Here is a 22,625-nt window from a genome sequence, read left to right on the forward strand (position 1 = left end):
GGCTGCCCCTGGATCCCTGGAAGTGTCCAAGGCCAGGTTGGACGGGGCTTGGAGCAACCTGGGCTAGTGGAAGGTGTCCCTGCCCATGGCAAGGGTTGGAACAAAATGGACTTTAAGATCCCTCCCAACCCAAACCATTCTGGGTTTCGATGGTAATTACTGGGGCAAGAACCATCTCCCAGATTTCCTCTTACACCTCACCCATGCAGTCTGTGTCCTGTGATGGGTGTTATTCCAGGCCCCCACAGCGCAAATTGCATGAATTGCATAGTAAAGGTGGGAAAACAGAAGTAGAAATAAACTTTCAGGGTTTCAGACTCCCCTGAGGACACGAGGTGATGGGGAGCATGACAGAGCCCAGGAGGAACCAGACTGTGCTCTAGCCAGTTGGTAGCCTTTGCTGTTTAAAACATACAACAGCAGAGCAAGGCAGGGTATAATAATGTTATTCCAACTGTTTCCTTACTGGGATGAGGACCACACACATGCCATGGCTGTTGACACCTTTGCAATGAGTACCCTCCTCCCATCTCCAGCCTCATCTTCCCAGCAGCTCAGGAGCATCTGTCCTGCTTTTCCCAGCCGTGCTCCAGCAAGTCGAGATTCAGGATATATTTATTTATCTGTCATCTTTGCAAGGAGGTTTATGTTTTGCTACAGGGCTGCTCTGGAGCAGAGCATCACTGCTGAGATATTTGGGATTCTCCGGGCTCTGGTGAGGTATGTGCTGTATTCATCACATACGTCATGGGATCGCTGGATGGAAACAAAACCCACTGGCTTTACACAACTCTCCAGCATGATGTGAGTTTGTATAATTGCCTCAGACTGAGTGGGAATCATCTGCAAGCCAAAAATCTTTCACTGAAGCAATTAGCAAACCATTTTAAATAAAAAATGCAATTGGAATCTCAGGATCCATTTGTGGATGGGGCTGAGGGTGAGTTCACTGAATGGCTCCTTTGTTCTCCATCACTTTTTTATGGTTTGGCCAATACACTCTGGGAGCAAATGCTCTTCCTTCTGTGCAGTGACAGTCATTAGGGTGTGTTTTAAATCCAGGGAAACCAGTAGAGATGATTTCTTGGTTGCTGCTGATGCTGTTCTTTCCTGCTCCCCTTTAAGAGATCAGGTAACCCAGACCAGGTCACTCTTTGATCTGTGCTTCCTCATGGCTGTTGCCACAGGACAAAGGGTTCCCACTGATTCTGATCTCCTTTCCTCAGGTATAGGGTATATTCCAGCCCTTAGTGCTGCTGTTGGAGCAGTACTGGCAGAGCCCCTGGGTGTGCAGTGTCCCTGGAGCAGGTCAACGTGGTTTTGCAGTGCTGTAAGCTTATGTGGTTAATGATGGCTGCTTTCACTTTCCATCCTGTCCTCCTCTTTTGCACTCTTTCCATCTCACTCCTCCAAGATTGGGCTTTCCTCATTCCTGAACCCCGTGTTCTCCCTCATATCCTTCTCTCCCTTTGTGTCTCTCAGTTGCTTCCCTCATTCCTGCACTCCATGTTCTCCCTTGTGTCCTTCTCCTCCGTAGTTTGTCTGTCCCATTCAAAGCTTTTATTCCTGCACCCCACGTTCTTCATGTCCTTCTCCTTTATCCTTTGTCTCTCCCTTTCTCTCTCATTCAAGGCTTTCCTCACCCTGCACCCTGTGTTCTCCCTGGTGTCCTCCTCCTCCATCCTTTTTCTCTCCCACTCACTCACCCCACCCTCTCCTCTGCAGGGGCAATGCCTGAGGTCCGGATTAGCCCGTGCTGACCCCGCTGTGCTGGTCCAGGCCCAGGACCCTGCAGGGACACTCCGGCCTCGCTGCCCTGGGAAGAGCACAGAGCGGCCAAGGATGCCTGCGGAGGGACCGAGCACTCCTGTCTCCACATAAGCAGTGCCTGAGGGAGAGACATGTTGGGACAGCGCCCTCCCAGCTGGCACAATTCTCCCTGCACTGAGACAAGCAGCGCTGACCATGGCAGTGGCTTGGAGGCTTCTCATGTGGACTGTCATCCTCGCTGCGGCCATGGGCACCTTCCCTGCTTACAAGTCACAAGGTAGGGATCGGAGTTGGGAGGGGAGCTGGGTCCACCCACAGCTGCTGGCACAAACCCTACTGCTGCTGGCACAAACCCTACTGCTGCTGGCACAAACCCTACTGCTGCCCCGGGAAGTGTTGGGGTAACGTGCTGAGGAGTGGATGGAGATACCTCCACCCCTGCTGCACTGCTCCAGAGCTGCTCCTGCTGCATGTCCTATGTTTTCCATTGCCCTGCAAGGAAAGGATGTGTTTTTTTCTTGGATGGGACTTTTTGCAGAATTCAGAGCAGTCAGGTCTGTGCAGGGCAAGAGCCACAACAGGCTTAGGAAAGGAAGGCGATGTGGTGACATCAGGGAAGCTCCCCTTCCACTTGGGTGGAGCAGCGCATCCTTGGATGAGTAGAAGCTTAGGAGGGTTGTGTGTGTGCAGCCAGCAGGTCCTTGGTGTGTGCAGGGATGGAGGGCAGTGCTGGAGCACCCAAACCATCTGCCCAGCTGAGCCTGGACAGGCCTGTGCTGCTGGAGGAGCAGTTTTAGTTTGGACACATGTTTCTGTAAGTGATACTGGTAGTAACTGCTCAAACCTGCTCAGGCATGAGCACTTTGTACCCATCTTGTGTGTCTCTGTGGGATTGTTGGGGTGTCCTGTGCAAGGCCATCAGTTGGACTCCATGATCCTGATGAGTCCCTTCCAACTCATCATATCCTGTGATTCTGTAATGGTCTTGAGTTTAAATACAGAGTCACACAATGTGTGACTGCAAGGAAAGCAGAATTTGGGTCTCTTGTACCTGGATTTGTGCTTTTGTGTCTGATTTTATTCCAGGTTAGGAGTGAATGGACTGGAAAGTGAGGTGGGCTGGTTTGTGCCAGCCTAGGGTACAAAACAGCACAGGCAGGTAGCACAGGGTAGTTAAACTACTTAGTGCTACTATTTTTATGATCATTTTTTAAGAAGTTTTAAGAACTCCCATCAGGCACCAGAGGTGAGAAGGAAGAGCTCTGAAATCAGACATTTATCAGTGCAAGGTGTTAAAACTTACTTAGGCAGCCACAATCCTGACATCTGACGTGTGCCCAGATCAATCCCAGCAGGGTGAAAGTGTGTGACATTCCCTGGCTGGAGCCAGGTGACATTCCCTGAGCAGTGTAGGATGGAGTTACCGTTTCCATGGGTTGTCTTGTGAAGCAGAACTGGAAAGAGGGACAACGGCAGCCAAAACCCCACACCATCCTGGGGCTGGGCACCATCTCAGTGCTGCCCGTGGAGGCAGCACAAGGAGAAACAACCAAACCCTGCTGTGCAAAGTTATACAGGCAGATTTTCTTTTAAAAAGTCACCCATTTTCTACTCCTGTTGGCCAAAGGCTCTGGGTCCTGGGGGGACTGTTCTGGGTCTGGCAGTTCACACCTCCCTCCATGTGCAGCCCCACACTCTGACAGGGATGGTGCTGCCAGATCACCCCCATCCTGACTCACAGCACCCCCGACCCTCCCTGGGCATGAGTCCCCACTCTGTTTATTAATATACCTCATTCTAAACCCAAGGGCTCTCCAAAATTAGTGCATTTGTGCTTTCCTAAATGCCCTGAGCTGGCCAGGGGATGAGCCTTAGCCCATGACGTTGTTGGGAGTGTGGTGGTCCCAGGGATTGCAGTCTGTCCCCTCCCCAGTCCCTGTCCAGTCCCAAGGGTCACAGAATCACAGAATTTACCGAGTTGGAAGGGACTCACAAGGATCATCCAGTCCAACTCCTGGCCCTGCACAGGCCCATCCCCAGGAGTCACACCCTGTGCCCCAGAGGATCAGCCAAATGCTCCTGGAGCTCTGGCAGCCTTGGGGCTGTGCCCACTGCCCTGGGGAGCCTGGGCAGTGCCCCAGCACCCTCTGGGGGAAGAACCTTTCCCTGAGATCCAACCTGACCCTGCCCTGACACAGCTCCAGCCCTTCCCTGGGTGCTGTCCCTGGTCCCCCCAGAGCAGAGCTCAGTCCCTGCCCCTCCTCTGCCCCTGCCCAGGCAGTTGGAACTGCAGTGAGGTCTCCCCTCAGTCTCCTCTTGTCCAGCTGAACACACCAAGTGCCCTCAGTGTCCTCCCACGGCTTCAAATCAAGGCCCTTCCCCATCCTTGTGGCCTCATTTGGACACCCTCTAATGGCTTCAGATCTTCCTTCCATTGTGTCCCCCCAAACTGCCCCAATGTTGAGGTGAGGCCGCCCCAGGGCAGAGCAGAGCGGGACAATCCCCTCCCTGATGCCCCCAGGACAGGGCTGTCCCTCCTGGCTGCCAGGGCACTGCTGACTCAGGGACAACTGGCACCCACCAGGACCCCCAGGGCCCTTTCCTGGCACTGCTTTCCAGCCTCTCATTCCCAGTCTGTCCATCCGGGGTTTCCCCATCCCAGAATCCAGCACTTCCCCTTGTTCTTCACACGGTTGGTCACGGGCCCATGGGCCCCTCTTGCTGTCAGAGGCCTGTTTTAGTCTCCTGCATCCAGAACAGTGTTGGTGTTACTCAACACTTCACCACCCTGCTGAGACAGTCAGGACATAATCCCCACAACACCTTCTCAAGAGGGTGAAATGCTGTTATCTCCTCTGAGCAGTTGGAGAACAAAGGCCAGTGTTTTCAACAAGCCCCTGATCTCCGCTGAGTGTCTGTCCCCAGTCAGCAGCAGCAGGACTCGTGCCCTGTGTGCACACGACTCCAGGTCGGGGTATTTGCTTTATGCAGGAGAAAGATTAAGGTATCATAATCATGAGCTCTAATTATCTTTATGGGAAACAGCAGCTGGTGTTGAGGCCTCTGCAAGCCCAGGAAATGTAACGAGGTTCCAATGTAACCGTGCAGGGAACAGCAGCTGAAATCATTGGAACAGCTTGTCCAGAGCAGCTGTGGCTGCCCCATCCCTGGAAGTGTCCAAGGCCAGGTTGGACGGGGCTTGGAGCAACCTGGGCTAGTGGAAGGTGTCCCTGCCCATGGCAGGAGGTGGGACAGGATGGGCTTTAAGGTCCCTCCCAACGCAAACCATTTTATGATTCCACGATTGTGTGAATTGACCATGGATCCAGCATGTGCTCACCAGAGCTGAGTGGTTTTTGGTCCAAAGGGAATTTTCTGTTAGGTCCTTAGTTTAACTATGGTGATAGATCAGACATTCCCATTTTATGGAACATTAGGTGGGCTGATCTTACTGTTCCTGGTTACTTGTAAACCAGTGGACCCTTGAAGGACATAGTGAGGCTGCCACAGTGCTGGGGCAGCCTGAAGCCAGGGGATTCCAGAGGACTTTCCACAGCCATCCCTTGGGAATCATGTCTGGGCTGCAGCTGGGGTTCCTCTTTGGTGACAAGACCAAAGAAAACATCTGCTTCCTCTACATCCTTGAAGCAGCTCAGTCATGAGTGAGGCAATGGTGAGGACACAGGAGGGAATAAAATCCTCCCTCCTCACATTTCCTTCTTCTTCTGTTTATTCAGCTCCCCCCTCTGCCTGCCCCGTGCCCTTTCCCTTCTTCTGCCATCCCTGCTCTCTTCCCACCAGAAATGGGACAATGAGGTACCTCTGCCCACATCCCATCCCTCCTCCTCCCCAGCTTTCTCCCTTGCTCTCTCCCAGGAGGTTTGTGGTCCTTCAGGGGTGCCCAGTGTCCCACACAGCCATGGGCAGGTTTTCCTGGAGAAAGGCTTTTTATAGCCTCTCTTCCACAGCAATTTGACAGGTCTCTGCAGACACCAAGTGCTTATCTCCAGTGCAGACCCTTCTGGTCCAGTGGGTGCAGCAGAGCTCAGGCCAAGGTCTATTCATGGAGTGTGAAGTGGCTGAGGGTCAGAGGGCACCTGACAGAAGGGCCAAATGGAGCTCCCAGTATGGTCTGTAATGCGAGGAGTGATGGAGAAATGAGGGATTTGGGGAACATCTGTGATGTAGGATGGAGTAGACAGGGTTGGGGAGTAAGAGATCTAAACCTCTTAGAGACTGAATTAATATTTTACATTTTTAGAGAAGAGGAGGAGGCAGCTGTGACACTGGGTGGGGACAGTGACTTCTTTCCTGTGTTGAAACTCTCTCTTCATTATCAACACTCTGCATGACTGTCAGCAGAACCGTCATGTATATAACATTAGATATTGGGAATATTAGATCTAGATTGGATATATGGAAGAAATCCTTCCCTGTGAGGGTGGTGAGGCCCTGGCACAGGTTGCCCAGAGAAGCTGTGGCTGCCTCTGGATCCCTGGAAGTGTCCAAGGCCAGGTTGGACGGGGCTTGGAGCCACCTGGGCTAGTGGAAGGTGTCCCTGCCCATGGCAGGGGGTGGAATGAGATGATCTTTAAGGTCCCTTCCCAACAAAACTATTCCATGACTCTATCTTTGGTTATTTTTTCCATTTGTGGCATTCCCACTCGAAGGCATCACTTCCTAAAACATTCCTGTGACCAGGATACTGTTCCTAGGCTCTCCCTGTCCTTCATTTCCCAGGGTGACATCCCTGAGAAGATGCACAGTGACCAACACCACAACACAATCAGATTCTCACACACAACTTCACTCTCAGGCTCTGGACACCTTCTTTCCTCCTAGATACACTTCCAGAGACTCCAGCCCAGGCTCCTAGGACCTTTGTAGCCACAACATGCACAAACCTCCTTCTGATTCACTCTTTTTCAAGCCCACATGGGCTGCAAAGAGGGAAAAAGAAAAACAAGACACTTCCCGTAACAAATTTTTCCAAGCCTGAAGTCATTGCTGAAGTGCAAATAGTCACCCTTGTTTGTATCACAGGGGATGCAGGAGAAGCTGGAGCACAGGAAGTTAAAAAACTAATAATTATTTCTGGCTTGTTGAGGCAAGGGAGAGGTGCCAGAAGTGCTCATGGTCTGGAAGGAGGGAAGCTAACCCCTAAACCCAGCTGGTGGGAAGGACTGTCCCATTGCTGGTGGCCAAGGAAACCACTCTATCAGGCTTCCACACTGGAAAACACACCAGAGGAAAGGGAACTTTCCAGTGCTGCCCTGTGGTGAGAGTGGGTTTGGAGTCCAGGTTTCTGATGGCTGGGAAGGCTTTGAAGATGGGTGCTGTGGAGCCAGGAGAAATGCAGCCACCCTGGAGCAACCTGTTTGCTTAAGAAGCATCTCCAAATAGGTGCAGAAAGCACAGCAAGGCTCTTCCAGAATGAACAGAGGGTTCAGGACACTTAAGACCTCCAGACACGAGGGGTTCAGAAAACAGTGTGGTGGAGAAGCTGTCCTGCCCAGCACACGATATTTTACATTTCCTACTGAAGCCTGTGGTGCTGAGGGCTGTCAGAGACAGCTCAGATCCAGCCTTGCAGTCCCTGGGACATTTTCCTTTGAAAAGGAGGGATTTCTGGGGAGGTTGTTCAGTGCCAAGTTGTTTGACAGGCAGAACTGTTGCATTACCAGGCAGACAGGTCAGACAGTGACCTTGCAGAGCACATTTCAGAGCACTACAGGACAGGCCCGAAGCTCAAGTGCCCCAAGAGAAGGTGCTAAGCCATGCTGATATGATAAAAAATATCACAAATCCAGTGAGCTGGGAAGGCAGGATGGTACCACAGACAGAGACCTGGCCGAGGAATAGAGATGTCTGACTTCTTTTCTTGCTGCCTTTTCAGCCCAGCTGGGGAATTCCAGTTGCCCTCTTTCTTCTTTTGATAGTTACCCTCTTTCTTGTTTTGATATCAAGGTTGGCACTACAAGGACAGTGGCTTTATGCCCCTCAGGAGGATGCCCAGGACCTCCTGCACCAAGGCAGCTGTGACTGGGGAGGTTGGTGTGGTGCTGTGATTGTGTGAGTTATCAGCTGGCAGGTCCATTTGGCAGCTGTAGATGTTCTGAGGAACCCACAGTTCCTCAGCAAGACTGATATTGTCACCCCAAGGCTTGTTCTGGTTCATTTTGAGGAGACCTTATTGCTGGGTTTGTTACTGAAACGATCCAGTTAAAATAACCCTCCAAACCACAGAGTGTAGCTCTGCACAGCCTGGAGTCCCTCTGCCCAGTGGAGATGGAGGATGGATGGATGGATGGATGGATGGATGGATGGATGGATGGATGGATGGGGGATAGTCCAGGACCAGAGCCAGGTCCTGAAGGGCCCCTTTACGTCATCTGCAGAGGAAGAAAATTAGACTCCATAGTGTTGCTATCCCAAGGCTCTGTGGGCTGCAGGGCTTTGGGAGTATCCCAAGGATCCTGCAGCCTGGGCAGAGCACACCCTGTGTGTCAGGCCCCTGTGCTGGCTGTGGCTGTGCTCGACATCACTGGGTGTTTGACTCAGGCTGTCCTTGAAGAACATCATTCCTCTGTCTTTCCTTCCCTCCCCAGAGGAGTTCCTCTCCAGCCTGGATCACTATGAGATCGCCTTCCCCATCCAAGTGGACCAAAACGGGGACTTCCTCACCTTTGACATGCGGAGGCAGCTGAAGCCGCGGCCCCGGCGCAGCCTGGGCTCCCTGGCCTACGAGCCCTCCGAGCAGCAGGTCTTCTACAAAGTCTCTGCCCACAGGACCCAGTTTCTGCTCAACCTGACCCTGCACTCCAACCTGCTGGCTGAGCACTTCACTGTGGAATACTGGAAGCGGGATGGCATGGACTGGCAGCACGACTTCCACGAGGACTGTCACTACGCTGGCCACCTGCAGGACCAGTACCTGAGCTCCAAGGTGGCCATCAGCAACTGCAACGGGCTGGTGAGTGTCTGTGCTTGGCAATGCCGACAACTAATTGCAGCCTCTTTGATCTCTGCAACCAGTTGTGTGTCCCAGCAGGTGGGTCCATGCGCTGGGAAAGGTCTGGGATTGGTGTCAAGTGGGAATATTGCACCAGTGTCCAAAATGGGTGGAAGGTGCAGACAGCACATCCCTCATCACATCTCCAGGGGTTCCTCATCCCTGTTCCACTTGCAGTCCTCTCCCTGCCAAAGGCAGTGGGCATTTTTCCACTGGTTTTAATTGGAATGGGATAATCCAGGCTCTAGACTGTTATTCTGGCTCTCGCAGAGCTCTCCCCTCCCCTTCCAACAGCAACAGCAAAAAATGTTTTGCATGTGCTGAAAGAGAGGGAGAAGTGCAGGAGGGCAGGAATTTCACAGCACCACTGGAATGTCAAAAGTGCATTGAGGTCCTTACAAGTGTAGATGCATTCCTGGGGTTCCCAGGCTTGATTTCAGGAGCTAAAAATGTGAATTATGTAGGAAAAACTGAAATAATCAGGTTTTCAGTATGAAAAAGAGAACAACAAAGATGCATTCCTCAAAACCAGCAAGGCTGCTGGAAGGAGGGTGGAAATGATTGATTTTGCAAGTCTTAACAGCTTATAAAAGACATCATGGTCCTAAATATCAGTAAGAAAAGCTTAATGGTAACATCAGTGGTAAGGTTAGCTGAGGTCTGAACTAGATTGCTTGGAGAGTGGGAGATCTTTGGAGATGTTTAAGAACAGGCCAGATAAATGCCTCTCAAAAATCCTCCAGGTATGATTCATTACTTCTTCCAGACTAAGGACTTCCATCCCTATTTTTCTGTGATTTTTCTAATATTTCTGGCTCCTAAAGCACATTTCATGACCTGCCAGATGGAGGGATGGAGCAAACATACCCCGTTAGTGAATCCCAAGGCTGATGGCTCCCTTGGAGGGATAACATGTAGAAAAAGACTCTGTAGGCCAGACTCATATTTAGGCTCCAGCCCCACCTCTGAGCACTATTCTGGCAGTGTGGAAGAGCATCCAAATGGGAATGAATTCACGTTTGATTTATTGCTAAATTACACTGCCAGAACAGTGCTGTGGGTTATTAACAGAAATGAGAATCTGACTCATTATATCACAGAGTCTAATGTTTCCACCTCACAGCCAAAACTCAGAGCTGCATAAACTCCTGGTTCCCTTTGTTTAGACATGGGAGCTCTGCTCAAGTCCCAGACAATTCCCTGGTGTTCTCAAAGGCACTGAGGGGTGAGCTGGATGCTGCTGGATCCGGAGGGATCTAGCATCACCCTTCCCACTTCAGAGGGCAAGCAATGGCCCAGCAGCACTTTGAACTGGGATAATTCAGTCCACAGGCTGTGTTTAGCCCTGGAGAGATACCAAGGGCTGTCTGGAGGAAAATGCAACCAGGCACAAAGAGGGACTGAGGGTCATCCAACAATGTCTCCTTTTCCTGAGCTCTGTCCCCCCGCCCCCGAGAGCTGTGGACATCAGGGAGGGTGGGGGAGGAGGTCTGCTGGGTCAGTGAGGACGACAGGGTTGGGAATTTGGGCAAGAGGAGCCTGGAATGTTTGTAGCTGGCAGAGAGGGAGCCGTGCTTACACCAGAGACCTTTGGCAGAGCTCTGGTTGCTCAGTAACAGCTGATTCACTCGTGCCATCCCTCATCCACAGCGTGCTCAGCTTCAGGCAGGAATCATCTGCTTTGGAGGGGATGGGCAGGGACAGAAGAGGGTCCCCAGTGGCTGAGGAGTCCAGGTTCGTGTTCCTGCTGTTGAGGGGGGACTGCACAAGGTGACCCACGTTTGCAGACCTGGCTCACTGAAGCTGCCCAGGGGGTTGGGGTGTTGAAAGGGCACAAGCAGGAACCAGGTGCTGGTTGTGGGGTGAGCTGTGCATGAGGAGGAGGGAAAGGGATAATTGTGTCCAACACAAAGCTGAGAAAATGGTAATGAGCCCTCAGCCATCCTCCTGTCCTCCAACTCCCACATCCCTCAGGAATTTCTGTGTCTGCAGGGTGCACCACTAAACTGCTTTGTTTTCAAACACCTCTGACACAATCCTCACCTCTCAACACATCAGCTTTGGATGCCAGTGTCTGGGCATGTCTTCCCAATATCCAGACATGCTCCCACTGTTTTTCCAGACCATAGGCCTGAGGGCACTTGGGCAGAGAGGCTCACCCCACACATCTCCCATGGAGGGAGAGCTGGGCTGAGCTTCAGGGGAAGTCACCCAGGCTTAAGTTCACAGAATCACAGAATATCCTGAGCGGGAAGGGACACACAGGGATCATCAAAGTCCAACTCCTAGCCCTGCCCAGGACACCCCAACAATCCCACCCTGTCCCTCAGAGCGTTGTCCAAACGCTCCTGGAGCTCTGGCAGCCTTGGAGCCGTGCCCACTGCCCTGGGGAGCCTGGGCACCCTCTGGGGGAAGAACCCTTCCCTGAGATCCATCTCAAACCCCCTGGCACAGCTCCAGCCATTCCCTCAGGTCCTGTCCCTTGGTTCCCATTGTTTAGACATGGGAACTCTACTCAAGGCCCAGGCAATTCCCTGGTGTTCTCTAAGGGACTGAGGCTGTTGGTTCCTTATCTATAAACATATAAAATGTTATTCTTCACCAGAGTATCTTTACTATACACATATATTTATATTTTCTCAACAACCCTTATGATTTTGACATAAAACAAAGCCATAACGAATTTTGTCCTTACACAGATAGAACTTGTTTTGGGTTACTTTTAACCACAGAAGGGTTTGGGTTGGAAGAGACCTTAAAGCTCATCCAATCTCACCCCCTGCCATGGACAGGGACACCTTCCACTAGCCCAGGTTGCTCCAAGCCCTGTCCAACCTGGCCTTGGACACTTCCAGGGATGGGGCAGCCACAGCTTCCCTGTGTGTGCTGAAATCGTGTTTTCACCTGAAGAGCCCCCCCTGGGCCCAGCATGGATGCAAATGCTTGGAGCAAGGCAGAGAGGGTCCCTGCTGAGGCAAACAGCTCCTGTGTCTGTATGAGGAGCTGGAAGAGCCGAATCCCAGTGTGAGGTTGTGCTTTTCTGAACCATGGTTATAACTAAGAACACAAACCATCCTTGCTCTGCAGTTGACCTGGCTGAATCACGGACAGGATATCCAGTTTAGCTCCCCCACAAACCACAGGGATCTCCCTGAGGACTTCTCACCACCCCCTTTCACCAGGCCTGTGTCATGTCCAGCATCTGGACCTCAGAGCTGGGTCCTTGGGGTCACCCTCCCAGGATATCCAAGCTTCGTGGCAGGAGGTGGAGGTTTGAGGCTCCAGGTTTAAGTCAGAACATCCCTTTTGCAGCAGGACATGGGTTTGGGGCAGGAATTGCTCTTCCCCCTTGGTGCTCTGCCCCAGGCTGGTGGGGAGCCAGCACCAGCTGGCTCTGCTGCCGGCACTCGGCTTTCCGCTGGAGCTCTGGCCAGGGTAACCTCACAGTACCTCACTTGTGTTTGAGAAGGTGGAGCCCAGCCAAGAGCAACAGAGACTGGGGCAGGAGGAAATCCCCCGGCACTGGGGGTTTGGGGGCTCTGCCATGCACACACTGCCCCAGTTGAGCTCTGGGAGGGAGGGAGAGGGGCAGAGCCTGGCTGGGCTGGGAGGATCCACCCTAGAGAGGCTTCCCCCAGAACACCCTCCACAGTGCTGTTACACAGGTGGGACCTTCTGTTCAAGGGCCTCAAGGGGTTTTACAGACACCGACTTCTCCTCTCTCTGCCACAGAATCCCAGAATATGCTGAGTTGGAAGGGACCCACAAGGATCATCCAGTCCAACCCGTGGCCCTGCACAGGACACCCCAACAATCCCACCCTGTGCCTCTCAGGATCATCCAAATGCTCCTGGAGCTCTGGCAGCCTTGGGGCCGTGCCCACTGCCCTGGGGAGCCTGGGCAGTGCCCCAGCACCCTCTGGGGGAAGAACCTTTCCCTGAGATCCAACCTGACCCTGCCCTGACACAGCTCCAGCCCTTCCCTGGGTGCTGTCCCTGGTCCCCCCAGAGCAGAGCTCAGTCCCTGCCCCTCCTCTGCCCCTGCCCAGGCAGTTGGAACTGCAGTGAGGTCTCCCCTCAGTCTCCTCTTGTCCAGCTGAACACACTAAGTGCCCTCAGTGTCCTGACATGGCTGCAAATCAAGGCCCTTCCCCATCTCCGTTGCCTCCTTTGGACACCCTTCTAATGGCTTCAGATCTTTCTTATATTGTGTCCCCTGAAACTGCCCCAGTATTGCAGGGGAGGCCACACCAGTCCTGGCAGAGCAGGGCTCCTGTTCCCTGGGCACAGAGGGAGATTTTAAAGTGCTGTGACATCCAAAGGACAGCACCAGCGCTGAGCTGGTGGCAGGGCAGGGGTGTCTCTGCACACAGGGATGACCACTCTCCACCTCTGCTTGCACACAAGGAGTGGGAGGACAGCCAGGTAACATGGGTCTTGGATGTTTGGGATCGTGCCTGAGCCATGCCAGGTGTATTTCTGTGCCTTGGTTGCTTGGTGGTGAAGTTCAGCTGGTGGCACAATCACCTTCCTTGGAGTTATTGGGAGATTCAGGAGTTGTTACAGTGATAGAGCTCATGTTGTGCTTCCAGAAACTTTTTTGGTTGCTCAGACCTTTCAGGTAAGGGGAAATCTTGCTGTGAGGATGGGACTGGCTGCAGAGGAGAGATCTTGCAAGCACCTGGTGGGTTTGGCTGCTCACCCCACTGGGATCTGCTTCTGCCTGGTCATCACTGTCTCACAAGTGGCTCCACTCAGAGAGAGCAAAGTCTGCGCTCACAGCTGAAATTCAGTCAGTCAAAGAATAAAAAACCCCAAACAAATAAGGGAGCAGAAACAAGATCATCTGACTGAGGTGGCCAGTCTGAGGTGTACAAGGTGAACAACCCAGGTTCCAGGCTGCAGAGGAGGGTTGTGGCTCCTGCTCGTTGCCTCCCTGCTTAATCAGACTTCAGATTTTAAAGATTTAGTGTGTTTCTCAAAAGCCTCTGAGTATTCACACTTCTCTGCAGCTCTGTGCCCCAGTTCCCAGCTGGTGGGAATGGTCCTGAGCTGCTTTGGAAGGTTCTCAGGTGAAGCTGAAGGCACAGGAGGCAGGTCTCACTGCTGAGCTGTGCTGCAGTTTCAATGTATGGTATTTAGGATCCCACAGGCAGCTCTCAATGAGACTGAGTGGGTGGAATAAGAAACAATTCATTCATAATTTTGCAAGGAAAGGCTGTGATTTCCAGAGGACTTTAGTGAACACAGATGTCTCAAGGCATCCAGGACCATCTGGCTGGGTTTTCTCTGCTCTGTATGTTCATACAGTTCAGAGTTTGTGTGTGAATGAAGGATTCCTTCACGTCCTCCAAAGTATTTATCAGTCCCCAGAAATTATGGAGTTGATTTACAGAAAGCTCATTATGAGAAGCCACCAATTCAACCCCCAGTTCTCTCTCCATCTCTTTTATTGCCTTCCCTCTCTCTCTCTTTCCTTCTGCAGCACGGGGTGATCGTGGCAGATGAGGAGGAATATTTCATTGAACCCCTGAGCCCTGGAGCCAACGTCAGCACGGGGGGAGAGGGCAAGGGCAGCCCCCACGTCGTGTACAAGAGATCATCTCTCCAGTACCCCCACATAGACGCAGCCTGTGGAGTGCTAGGTACCTGTTCCCACCAACACCCCCTCAAGCCATCCCAGAAAAGGCTGGGAACGTCCTGTCAGACCAGGCTTTGAAGGTGCACACTGCTCTAGGTGTCAAAGAACCAAAATCACCTGCATTCAAGAAAGATTTCTGTGTTTACTTTGACCCATGTTGAGCACTTCTGGTGGCCTGGTCTTTGGAAAGGTCTTGTGCTCTCCTCTTCACAGCAGGGCTTTTAATTGTGTAAATATATCATGGGATAGAAGAGAGAAAAATCCACCTCTTATTTTTACTCAGAAAAATCCTCCCAGATTTGGCCAAGTTACCATGTGTTGAGAAATCACAGCTTACACATGCTCAGCAGAGACTTGCCTTTGGTTTTTAGCCACTGCAGGTTGTGTCCATGCTGAGATAACTCTGCTTCTGTTGGAGACCAGGTGGAAAGATGCCTTGGGGGTGGGATGTGGGACCTGGTTGGTCACAGAGGATGTTTACAGGGAATGGTAGCTGTACTTCTTCCCCATTTCTACACCTGCAAACCTTTGACTCCCAAAGGGACTCTCACAGATCTGTCTTGGCCTCTCCACAATTGCCCTTCTCATCATCTGTGTCCCAGAGTGTGGCTGAAATCCCTGGTCCTTGGGAATAGACTCCATCTACCCAAAATGTTGCAGGCACACAGGATGCCTCTCCCTCAGTTTACAGAGGTAAACTCCCTGGCTCTATAAGGATGAGAGGCCATCCCTGCAGAGGGGCTGGATGGCTTTCTGTGGATCAGTTTGGGGGGACAGAGCAGAGCTCTCCCCTGCTGCTCCTGGAGGTTTATGTGTCCCTTCAGGGTGTTCATTCACTGCCTCAGCGGTGACACTTAACCAGATGAGGGGTCACTGCTGGAAGGGGTGGGACACCTGGAGACATGGGGGCACTGCCACCCTGCTCTGGGCAGCTCTGAGTGTCCCCAGACCCACCAGCGTCTCTGGAGACACTCTGTATTTCCCTGGCCCAGCTCCTCCCATCCCAGCTCCCAAAGCTGGGACAAAGTGCCAGCAGACTCCCCTTCTGTTGACTCTGTGCCACATTCCCCAGCTTCCAGAAAAAAAATTTAGCCTGCTTCTAATTGCTTCTTGGAAAGCAAAGTCCGTGCAGTGGGAGCCATGGGGCAAACACAGTTCAGAACAACCACAGTGCAACTGGCTCAGCAAAGCCACCCAGGCTGGACCTGTCCTCACCTGAGCACCCCCATGAGCTCCTGGGATGAGCCAGAGGAGCTGGAGCTGGCAGGTTGTGGGGCTGCCTGTGATCTGCCCGTCTTCCCAGTCTGGTAGATGTTTGATAATCCAGCATTAGAGCAGAGGAGGGGGATCCTGGCAGGGTAGGAGGCTGGCTGTAGTCTCCCAGTCAGCTCTTCTGCCCTGTGGTGGTCTCCAGGCTGAGGGATTGGAGCTTATGACCCTACTGGAACCCTCCCTAGGGTCAGGTCAGCAGCACTTGGAGTCTGAAGCAAAGTCCTACAAATCTGCTGCTGCTGCTTTGGAGGCTGCAGCCATTTCTGTGGAGGAAAAGCTAAGTCCTAAATTGAGGTCCCGGCAGGAAAAGGAAAGAGGAAATGATCTGCAGTGGCTTTATTTTCAGGTTATATCTGTGCAGCCTCTAAATCCACCCTGGGACAGAGGTGAGGGCAGGGCTGGGCACATGGATGTGTGTGGGGATATGGTGGGATGGGCACACACTCCCTGGAAGCAGGAGGGGGCAGAAGGGGGCAGGAGGAGGCAGGAGGGTGCATGTGGTGCCAACAGGGCTGGCAGGAGCACGGGGACAGCCCTGGGCTGCAGTGGGGCATTTGCTGGGTCCACATGAAGAGCCCCACAATGGTCTTTCCTCTCCCCTCACGCTGCACATCCCAGACCTCTGTGAGCTGCCGAGTTGCTGCTGGAGGGCAACAGGAACATCTCTTTCCCTCCTCAGATGAGAAGCCCTGGAAGGGGAGGCACTGGTGGCTGAGGACACTGAAACCCTCCCCTCTGAAACCAGCGGGCAACCACAGCCAGCGGGGGCAGCTGCCCCTCAAGAGATCCGTGAGCACCGAGCGCTACGTGGAGACCCTGGTGGTGGCTGACAAGATGATGGTGGGGTACCACGGCAGGAGGGACATAGAGCAGTACATCCTGGCCATCATGAATATTGTAAGTGTTATAACCACACCAGGAACGTGAGGGGGACTCAGACACACACCCAGCAATGACTCCTGTTCATCACCCCCAATGTCTGGGCTTGGCAGAGGGTGCTGTGTGTTTTTCCTGCAAGAAAAGTGGGTAGGAACGCAGTGGGGGAATCAGATCTGTTCCAGGAGGACAGCGGCTTCTCCTCGTGCTCAGAGCAACAGTTTTGGGTCAAAAATCCTGACATGCTGCTGCTGCAGATGAGCAGTGGTACCCCAGAGCCTGCAGGGCCTCTGTTGTAAAGGAGAGGCACCACAGGAGAGGCAAACTCTGGCCTGTCTGAGCTCACCACAGGCCAGATCTGGGCTGGGAGAACAAAGGCCTTTCTTTGAACAGCATCTCTCATCTCAAATTAGCATTGCAAATAGGGCCAGCCAAGCTGAGAAACACATGGGAAAGCATAAGGACAGTGAGCTCTCACGCCTGGGGGCTGAGCAGCGTGAGGGGTCGGCAGAAACACCCTCCTTCTTCCACACCACACCGCCTGTGCCCCTGGGCTTGGGTCATTGCTGGCGGCAAGATACCAGGCTAGCTGCATTAACAGCCTGAATTGGCCACGCTGAATCCTCCTGTGAGGTGAGATGGGCTTGGAAATTATCCATCAATCCTCTGAAAGCCCCTCTGTGATGGCCCTTTGTCCTGTCCTCCACAGGATCTCCTTTCATGGCTCACTCTGTTTGCATTTCTAAAGCAGACGCCAGATTTTAAAACAATAGCGGTTCTAACTGTTTCATCTGCTCTGACACACCAACCGTGTGCTGGCAGATTTCTCAGAGATGCTATGCCTTTCCCTCAGCAGAGCTTCATCCTTGGGGCTGAGTGATTCCATGGTCCTGGGGCTTCCCCTCCTGAGCTCCAGGCAAGGAGCAGGTGCTGGGGGATCATCTTCCCTGCTGAGTGTCCCCAGAAGGAGACACCAAGGTCTCTCCCTTGTTTTTTCAAGCCTGGTAGTGGAGTCTGTGGGAATTTAGGCTTTTCCCTAACTGCCAAAGGGGAGTTTTTGTTCAGATCCCACAGCCCTGATTCTACCCACAGGGCCCAACTGAGGGCTCACCCCCTGATTCCAGTGCCACCCAGCCAGAGAGCTCATTTTTAAGACTCCTCTTTTCTTGTTTCTTGGAGGTCAGGTTGCCAAACTTTTCCAGGACTCGAGTCTGGGCAATATTGTCAACATCCTGGTGACCAGGCTAATTCTCCTCACCGAGGACCAGGTAAGCTGAGCTTTGCTGGGCCATTTCCATCACGTGTCTGCACTTTCTTTGTGGGTCTGTGTGTTCCCCTTGGATTTCACCCCCAGGAAACCTCCCCTGTGCAGCCTATTGGCTGCTCCACATCCTCCTAAAGGCACCTGGGGACTGGGTTCAGGCCGTGGGCTGAGGAGACCTCAGGGACTCTGAGGATTTTTTCTATGATAAGGTGACTTTAGGGAAGTTTAGGTAGCTTTAGTCCTCCTAAAGTCACATTTTGTCTGCTTTCTGTGTAAAGTGGAGGCATCTGGACTGGTGTCAGTGCTCTGCTGGCGTGGAATAGGCAGTGCCTTCACATCAGAGCTCTCCTGGGAACACGCTGTCATGTTGCTTCCATTCCAGCCCACACTGGAGATCAACCATCATGCCGGGAAATCCCTGGACAGCTTCTGCAAGTGGCAGAAATCCATAGTGAACAGGAATGGCAATGGGAATGCTATCCCTGAGAACGGCATAGCCAACCACGACACTGCAGTGCTGATCACCAGGTGAGGCTGAGCCCAAGCCCACACCCAGCAGGGCTGTCCTTCATGTTGTCCTCTCTGGGGTTGTCCTCTGGGCATCTGTCTGTCCTCTGGGCATCTGTCTGTCCTCTGGGCATGTATCTGTCCTCTGCCTCTGTCCAAATGGATCATCCAAGGCTTCCATCCCCCACGAATGGCCTGGCAGTGGCCATCCTTCAGTCTGGCCATGTGCCAATTCCCTCAGAGGGATGTGGATTATTGCAGTTCACACAGCTATCATCTTCCACTTCAGTTAGTTCTCATCCTCCAGCATCTTCCCTCGGTCTTTGTTGGGCTCTCAAGGAGCTTAGTTTGCAGCCACGGGCATTTGCACACCAGAAGGCAATGGCATGGGGCTGCTGGGTACCACCAGAGCCCATCCCGGAGCTGTGGAGCACTGGGCAACCTGGAGAGCCCTGTCTGCCTCTGCTGTGGAGGGTGAAGAGGATCCAAGTGGGACCTGAGCATTGTGACAGTGACAGTGCTCCAGCCAGTGCAGGATTTGGCTCATCTCATTTTAGATGACTACGTGTAGGGCTGAACTCTCTCCTCAGTGGACATCTTTGGAGTAGTTACTTCATTCCAACTCCCTCAGGACTTCTGCCTGTGTCCCTGTGCTCCTGGAACAGCAGCTGAGGTCAGCAACATGACTTGGATGCTGGACTAGACCTCGAGAGCTGCAAGAAGGGAGTCTGAACATTCATGTGGTGAAGGACATGTGAAGAACAAGTGAAGAACAAATAGCCCCCCATCAGGACAGATGGGGGCTTGAGCTTGAAGCAGCAGAGGATGGCAGGAGGGACAGCTGGAAGGAAGGGTGGGTGGTCAGAAGGAGGGAAGACGAAGAGATGATAACAGGGACAGTAGAAGGAGGAGCAGAGCATCTGAAAGGACAAGATACTGAAGGGAGGGCTGGAAGGAGTCCCTCGAGGTTTTTTCTCTGTCCCTGGAGGTTTTTTAAGATAAAACTGGATGTGGCACTCAGTGCCATGGTCTGGCAACTGCAGAGGTGTTGGATCAAGAGTTGGAGTTGATGATCTCGAAGGTCCCTTCCAACCCAGCTGATTCTGTGATGGAGGGGAAAAGGGCACTGTGAGGCTGCTCTTTGAGGTGTTGCTGCTGTGTCCGGGACTGTCCAGTGTCCACACAAACCCTGCTTGGGCAGAGGGGAAACATCCTGGGGAGAGGCCAAAGGCAAGCCCAAGGTTTGTTTGTGCCATTTCTCCTCCTCTCTTGTGGAGTGGAAGAAAGTCATGAAATGTAAGTGCTGCAGAGGGGAGCCTCCAAGTGGGAGCCGGTTTCCTTGTCCACGTGCTGCTCTCCTACTCCAGTTCCCGGTGGCAGTGGGAGCCTGGAACATCCCTCCTGGGGAGCTCATGGGATGAGAACCCACAAGCATCAGCAGAGGAGCAAGAAAAGGGCCCCTGGGCTGCAGAATTTCCCTTTCCCGGGGCTGCAGCTCCGCTCTGCTTTTTCCTCCCCTCCCACCACAGGTGGGATGCAAACGCCAGCTCCGAGTTTTTCATCCTCCCACCAGATGTCTGAGCCAACCCCAGCGAGTGACTGGGCTGGGACAGCACCATCACATCCCTAATAAATTCTCTGTCTCTGATAACATCTTGCTGAGCTCCAGGCTTTTTTCTTTTGCAGGGACATGAAACCTGAGCCTCCAAAGGGCTTTAACAGTATTTGCTCAAAACAGAGCAACAAATGTTTTCCACTGCTGAGGGTGAGAGGTTTGGACACTTCCAGAGAGCCAAAGGAACAGGAGCATCACCAGGAATGTGTCACATTAACCCATCATGGGCTGGCACTTGCTCAGTCTACTCTCATCCCTTGGGATCACTGGGGTGAGCAGTGTCAGATGGTCCCAACACCACGGGGGTGTCCCCAAACCCACACTGGCACAAACACTTGTGTTTTGGGTTTGCTTTTGGCCTTTCCAGGATGTTTCCTCTGCCCAAGCAGGGTTTGTGTGGGCACTGGACAGACAGTCCTGGACACAGCAGCAGCACCTCTGAGAGAGGCCACTTGGTGCCCTTTGTCCCCTCCATCCTTCCAGCTCTCCCTTCAGCATCCTCTGTCCTTCCAGGTGCTCCGATGTTCCTTCCACTGTCCCTGTCATCCTCTCAGCATCCTCAGTATAACACCCCAACTTGTGCCCCCTCCTGCCCACCCTGCTCAGATCTCAGCATTAGCCTGGCCCCTTTCAGCCCTGGCTTTACTAAACCAAGTCTGGGGTGTCTCTCCTTCTGGAGAAAGTGTTGGAACAGAGGCAGGTGGGGCATGTGGTTTACCTCTGCAATTAAATGATAATATTCACTGTCTAACCCCAAACTGGTCTCTTTTGGAGCTGCCACCACATCCTATTCTGAGGGTGCTGCATTTCCATTTGAAGGAGATTTTTGCTCTCCTTGTTATAGCTCTTCCTTGTATCCAGCTAATGATGTGCAGACAGTGGGTTCCTTGATGCAATGGCTGGAAGTGGAGGCCAGGAACAGAGGGAAGAGTCACCTTGAATCAACCTTTACTGAATTTGTTGGGAAAATTCTCAGTAAAGAACTAAACTGAAAAAAAAAATATATATAAAAAAAATCACTTGAGCATTTTCATGAAACCACAGTGGATTTTGAAATGGAACATGTTTTCAAACTGAAATGTTTTCCTTAGTTGTTTAAAAAAAAAAATCAGAATTAAAACTCTGGCAGTGTCCAAGGCCAGGTTGGATGGGGCTTGGAGCGACCTGGACTTGTAGAAGATGTCCTTGCCCATGGCAGGGGATGGAATGAGATGATCTTTAAGGTCCCTTCCAACCCAAACCATTCTGGGATTCTGTGATTCTCTGTTTGATTAATGCAATTTACTGCAAGGGACCTGAGTTTCCAGATCAGAAACTGCCCCTCTCCCACCCTGCCCTGCTGGGGAACATTCCTGTGCCTGATGCCTTCCAGGAGTGCACAGGGAGCAGAGCTGGACCTCCCACCTGAACCCAAAGAGCTCTAAGTCTGGATTAGTATTGTCCCTGCTGATTTATAGGATCATTAAGGTTGGAAAAGACCTCCAAGATCATGAAGTCCAACCTTTGACTGAATCCTCCCATGCCCATGAAACCATATCATGAAGTGCCACATCTGCTGGTTTTTTGGGCAATTCCAGGGGTGGTGACTCCACCACTGCCCTGGGCAGCCTGTACCAATGGCTGACCACCCTTCCCATGAAGCAATTTTTCCTAATATCTGATCTAAACCTTCCCTGGAACAACTTGAGGTCATTTCCTCCTGTCCTGTTCCCTGGGAGCAGAGCCTGAACCTCCCAGCTCTCCCCTCATGTCAGGGGGTTGCAGAGCCAGAAGGTCCCCCCTGAGCCTCCTTTTCTCCAGGATGAGCCCCCCCCAGCTCCCTCAGCTGCTCCTGGTGCTCCAGCGCCTTCCCCAGCCCCCTTCCCTTCTCTGGACATGTCCTACCACCACATTTCATCCAAACCAAACCTCTACCCTAGCTCAGCACTGCCCAGAGTTAAAGGACAGGAGATGTCATTAAAAACCCACAGTGAATCTCAGCCTGGGGAAAGTGAGTGTTGGACAACACAGATCAGAGGCATCTTACCTGCTGCCACTGGTACTTTCCATTCCAGAAGTGTTCCATGAGCCATGGGCTGGTTTGAAGTGGTTTGGGTGTGACCACATGGGTAAAATGGGGATGCGCTGCTTTGGAGGCACCTAAATTAGAAGCATCTTTAACTCTGCCTCCTCTTCTTTGCAGATACGACATTTGCATCTACAAGAACAAACCCTGTGGCACCCTGGGTAGGTAGAATTTTGCCACCCCTTCAGCAGCACTTCTCACCAGCACAGAGAACTCTGGGGGCATGGTGAGGGTGGGCTGTGCCACCCCCTTTCCCAGGGAACAGGCCGAGGGGCAACACTTGCCCAACAGTACCACAAGGACCAGCAGCAGAGCCAGGAACAGCCCAGTGGTTTTTGGCCTCCTCACTTCTGTAAACACTAAAAACAGCAATCCAGAGGACAGATGGGCTCTGGAACACTTCTCTGTTATATCCCTGGGTCAGGTCCAACCTGATGATTAAGAACCACTCGCATCTAGGGCTGGTCCATGGCCTAGTGGAGTATTCCTGGCTTAGCAGAGAGAAATAAGCCTTTTTTGTGATGACTATAAAGGGAGTTCTTTATTGAAATGGCGAGACACAGACAGACCCTGCAGCTTTCTCTGGCTGCAGCTCCTAATTTAT

The 22,625-nt window shown here is 52.4% G+C and overlaps 3 protein-coding genes across 10 annotated transcripts in view; 2 read left to right on the top strand and 1 right to left on the bottom strand.

Moving 5' to 3' along the window:
* The window catches only part of ADAMTS10 (ADAM metallopeptidase with thrombospondin type 1 motif 10), a 65,888-nt gene that overhangs the window by 14,714 nt on the left and 28,549 nt on the right, over positions 1–22,625 (top strand). The gene's annotated exons all lie outside the window — the stretch shown is intronic.
* Positions 1–22,625, bottom strand: part of ACSBG2 (acyl-CoA synthetase bubblegum family member 2) — a 196,344-nt gene that overhangs the window by 13,744 nt on the left and 159,975 nt on the right. The window lies entirely within an intron of this gene.
* Positions 1,730–18,359, top strand: LOC108507982 (A disintegrin and metalloproteinase with thrombospondin motifs 10-like). The gene is made up of 6 exons (XM_017836408.1): positions 1,730–2,047; positions 8,379–8,743; positions 14,267–14,426; positions 16,374–16,591; positions 17,750–17,838; positions 18,217–18,359. The coding sequence occupies exons 1-5, from the start codon at positions 1,966–1,968 to the stop codon at positions 17,807–17,809; spliced, it is 885 nt and encodes a 294-aa protein (XP_017691897.1). The 5' UTR covers positions 1,730–1,965; the 3' UTR covers positions 17,810–17,838; positions 18,217–18,359.

Source organism: Lepidothrix coronata, unplaced genomic scaffold (genome assembly GCF_001604755.1).
Source record: "Lepidothrix coronata isolate B3197 unplaced genomic scaffold, Lepidothrix_coronata-1.0 Scaffold277, whole genome shotgun sequence".
NCBI lineage: Eukaryota > Metazoa > Chordata > Aves > Passeriformes > Pipridae > Lepidothrix > Lepidothrix coronata.

Coding starts and splice junctions, on each gene's coding strand:
- LOC108507982 (XM_017836408.1), top strand. CDS start 1,966: ATGGCAGTGGCTTGGAGGCTTCTCATGTGGACTGTCATCCTCGCTGCG. Junction 8,744..14,266: donor TCAGCAACTGCAACGGGCTG/GTGAGTGTCTGT, acceptor TTCCTTCTGCAG/CACGGGGTGATCGTGGCAGA. Junction 16,592..17,749: donor TCCTGGCCATCATGAATATT/GTAAGTGTTATA, acceptor TGTTTCTTGGAG/GTCAGGTTGCCAAACTTTTC.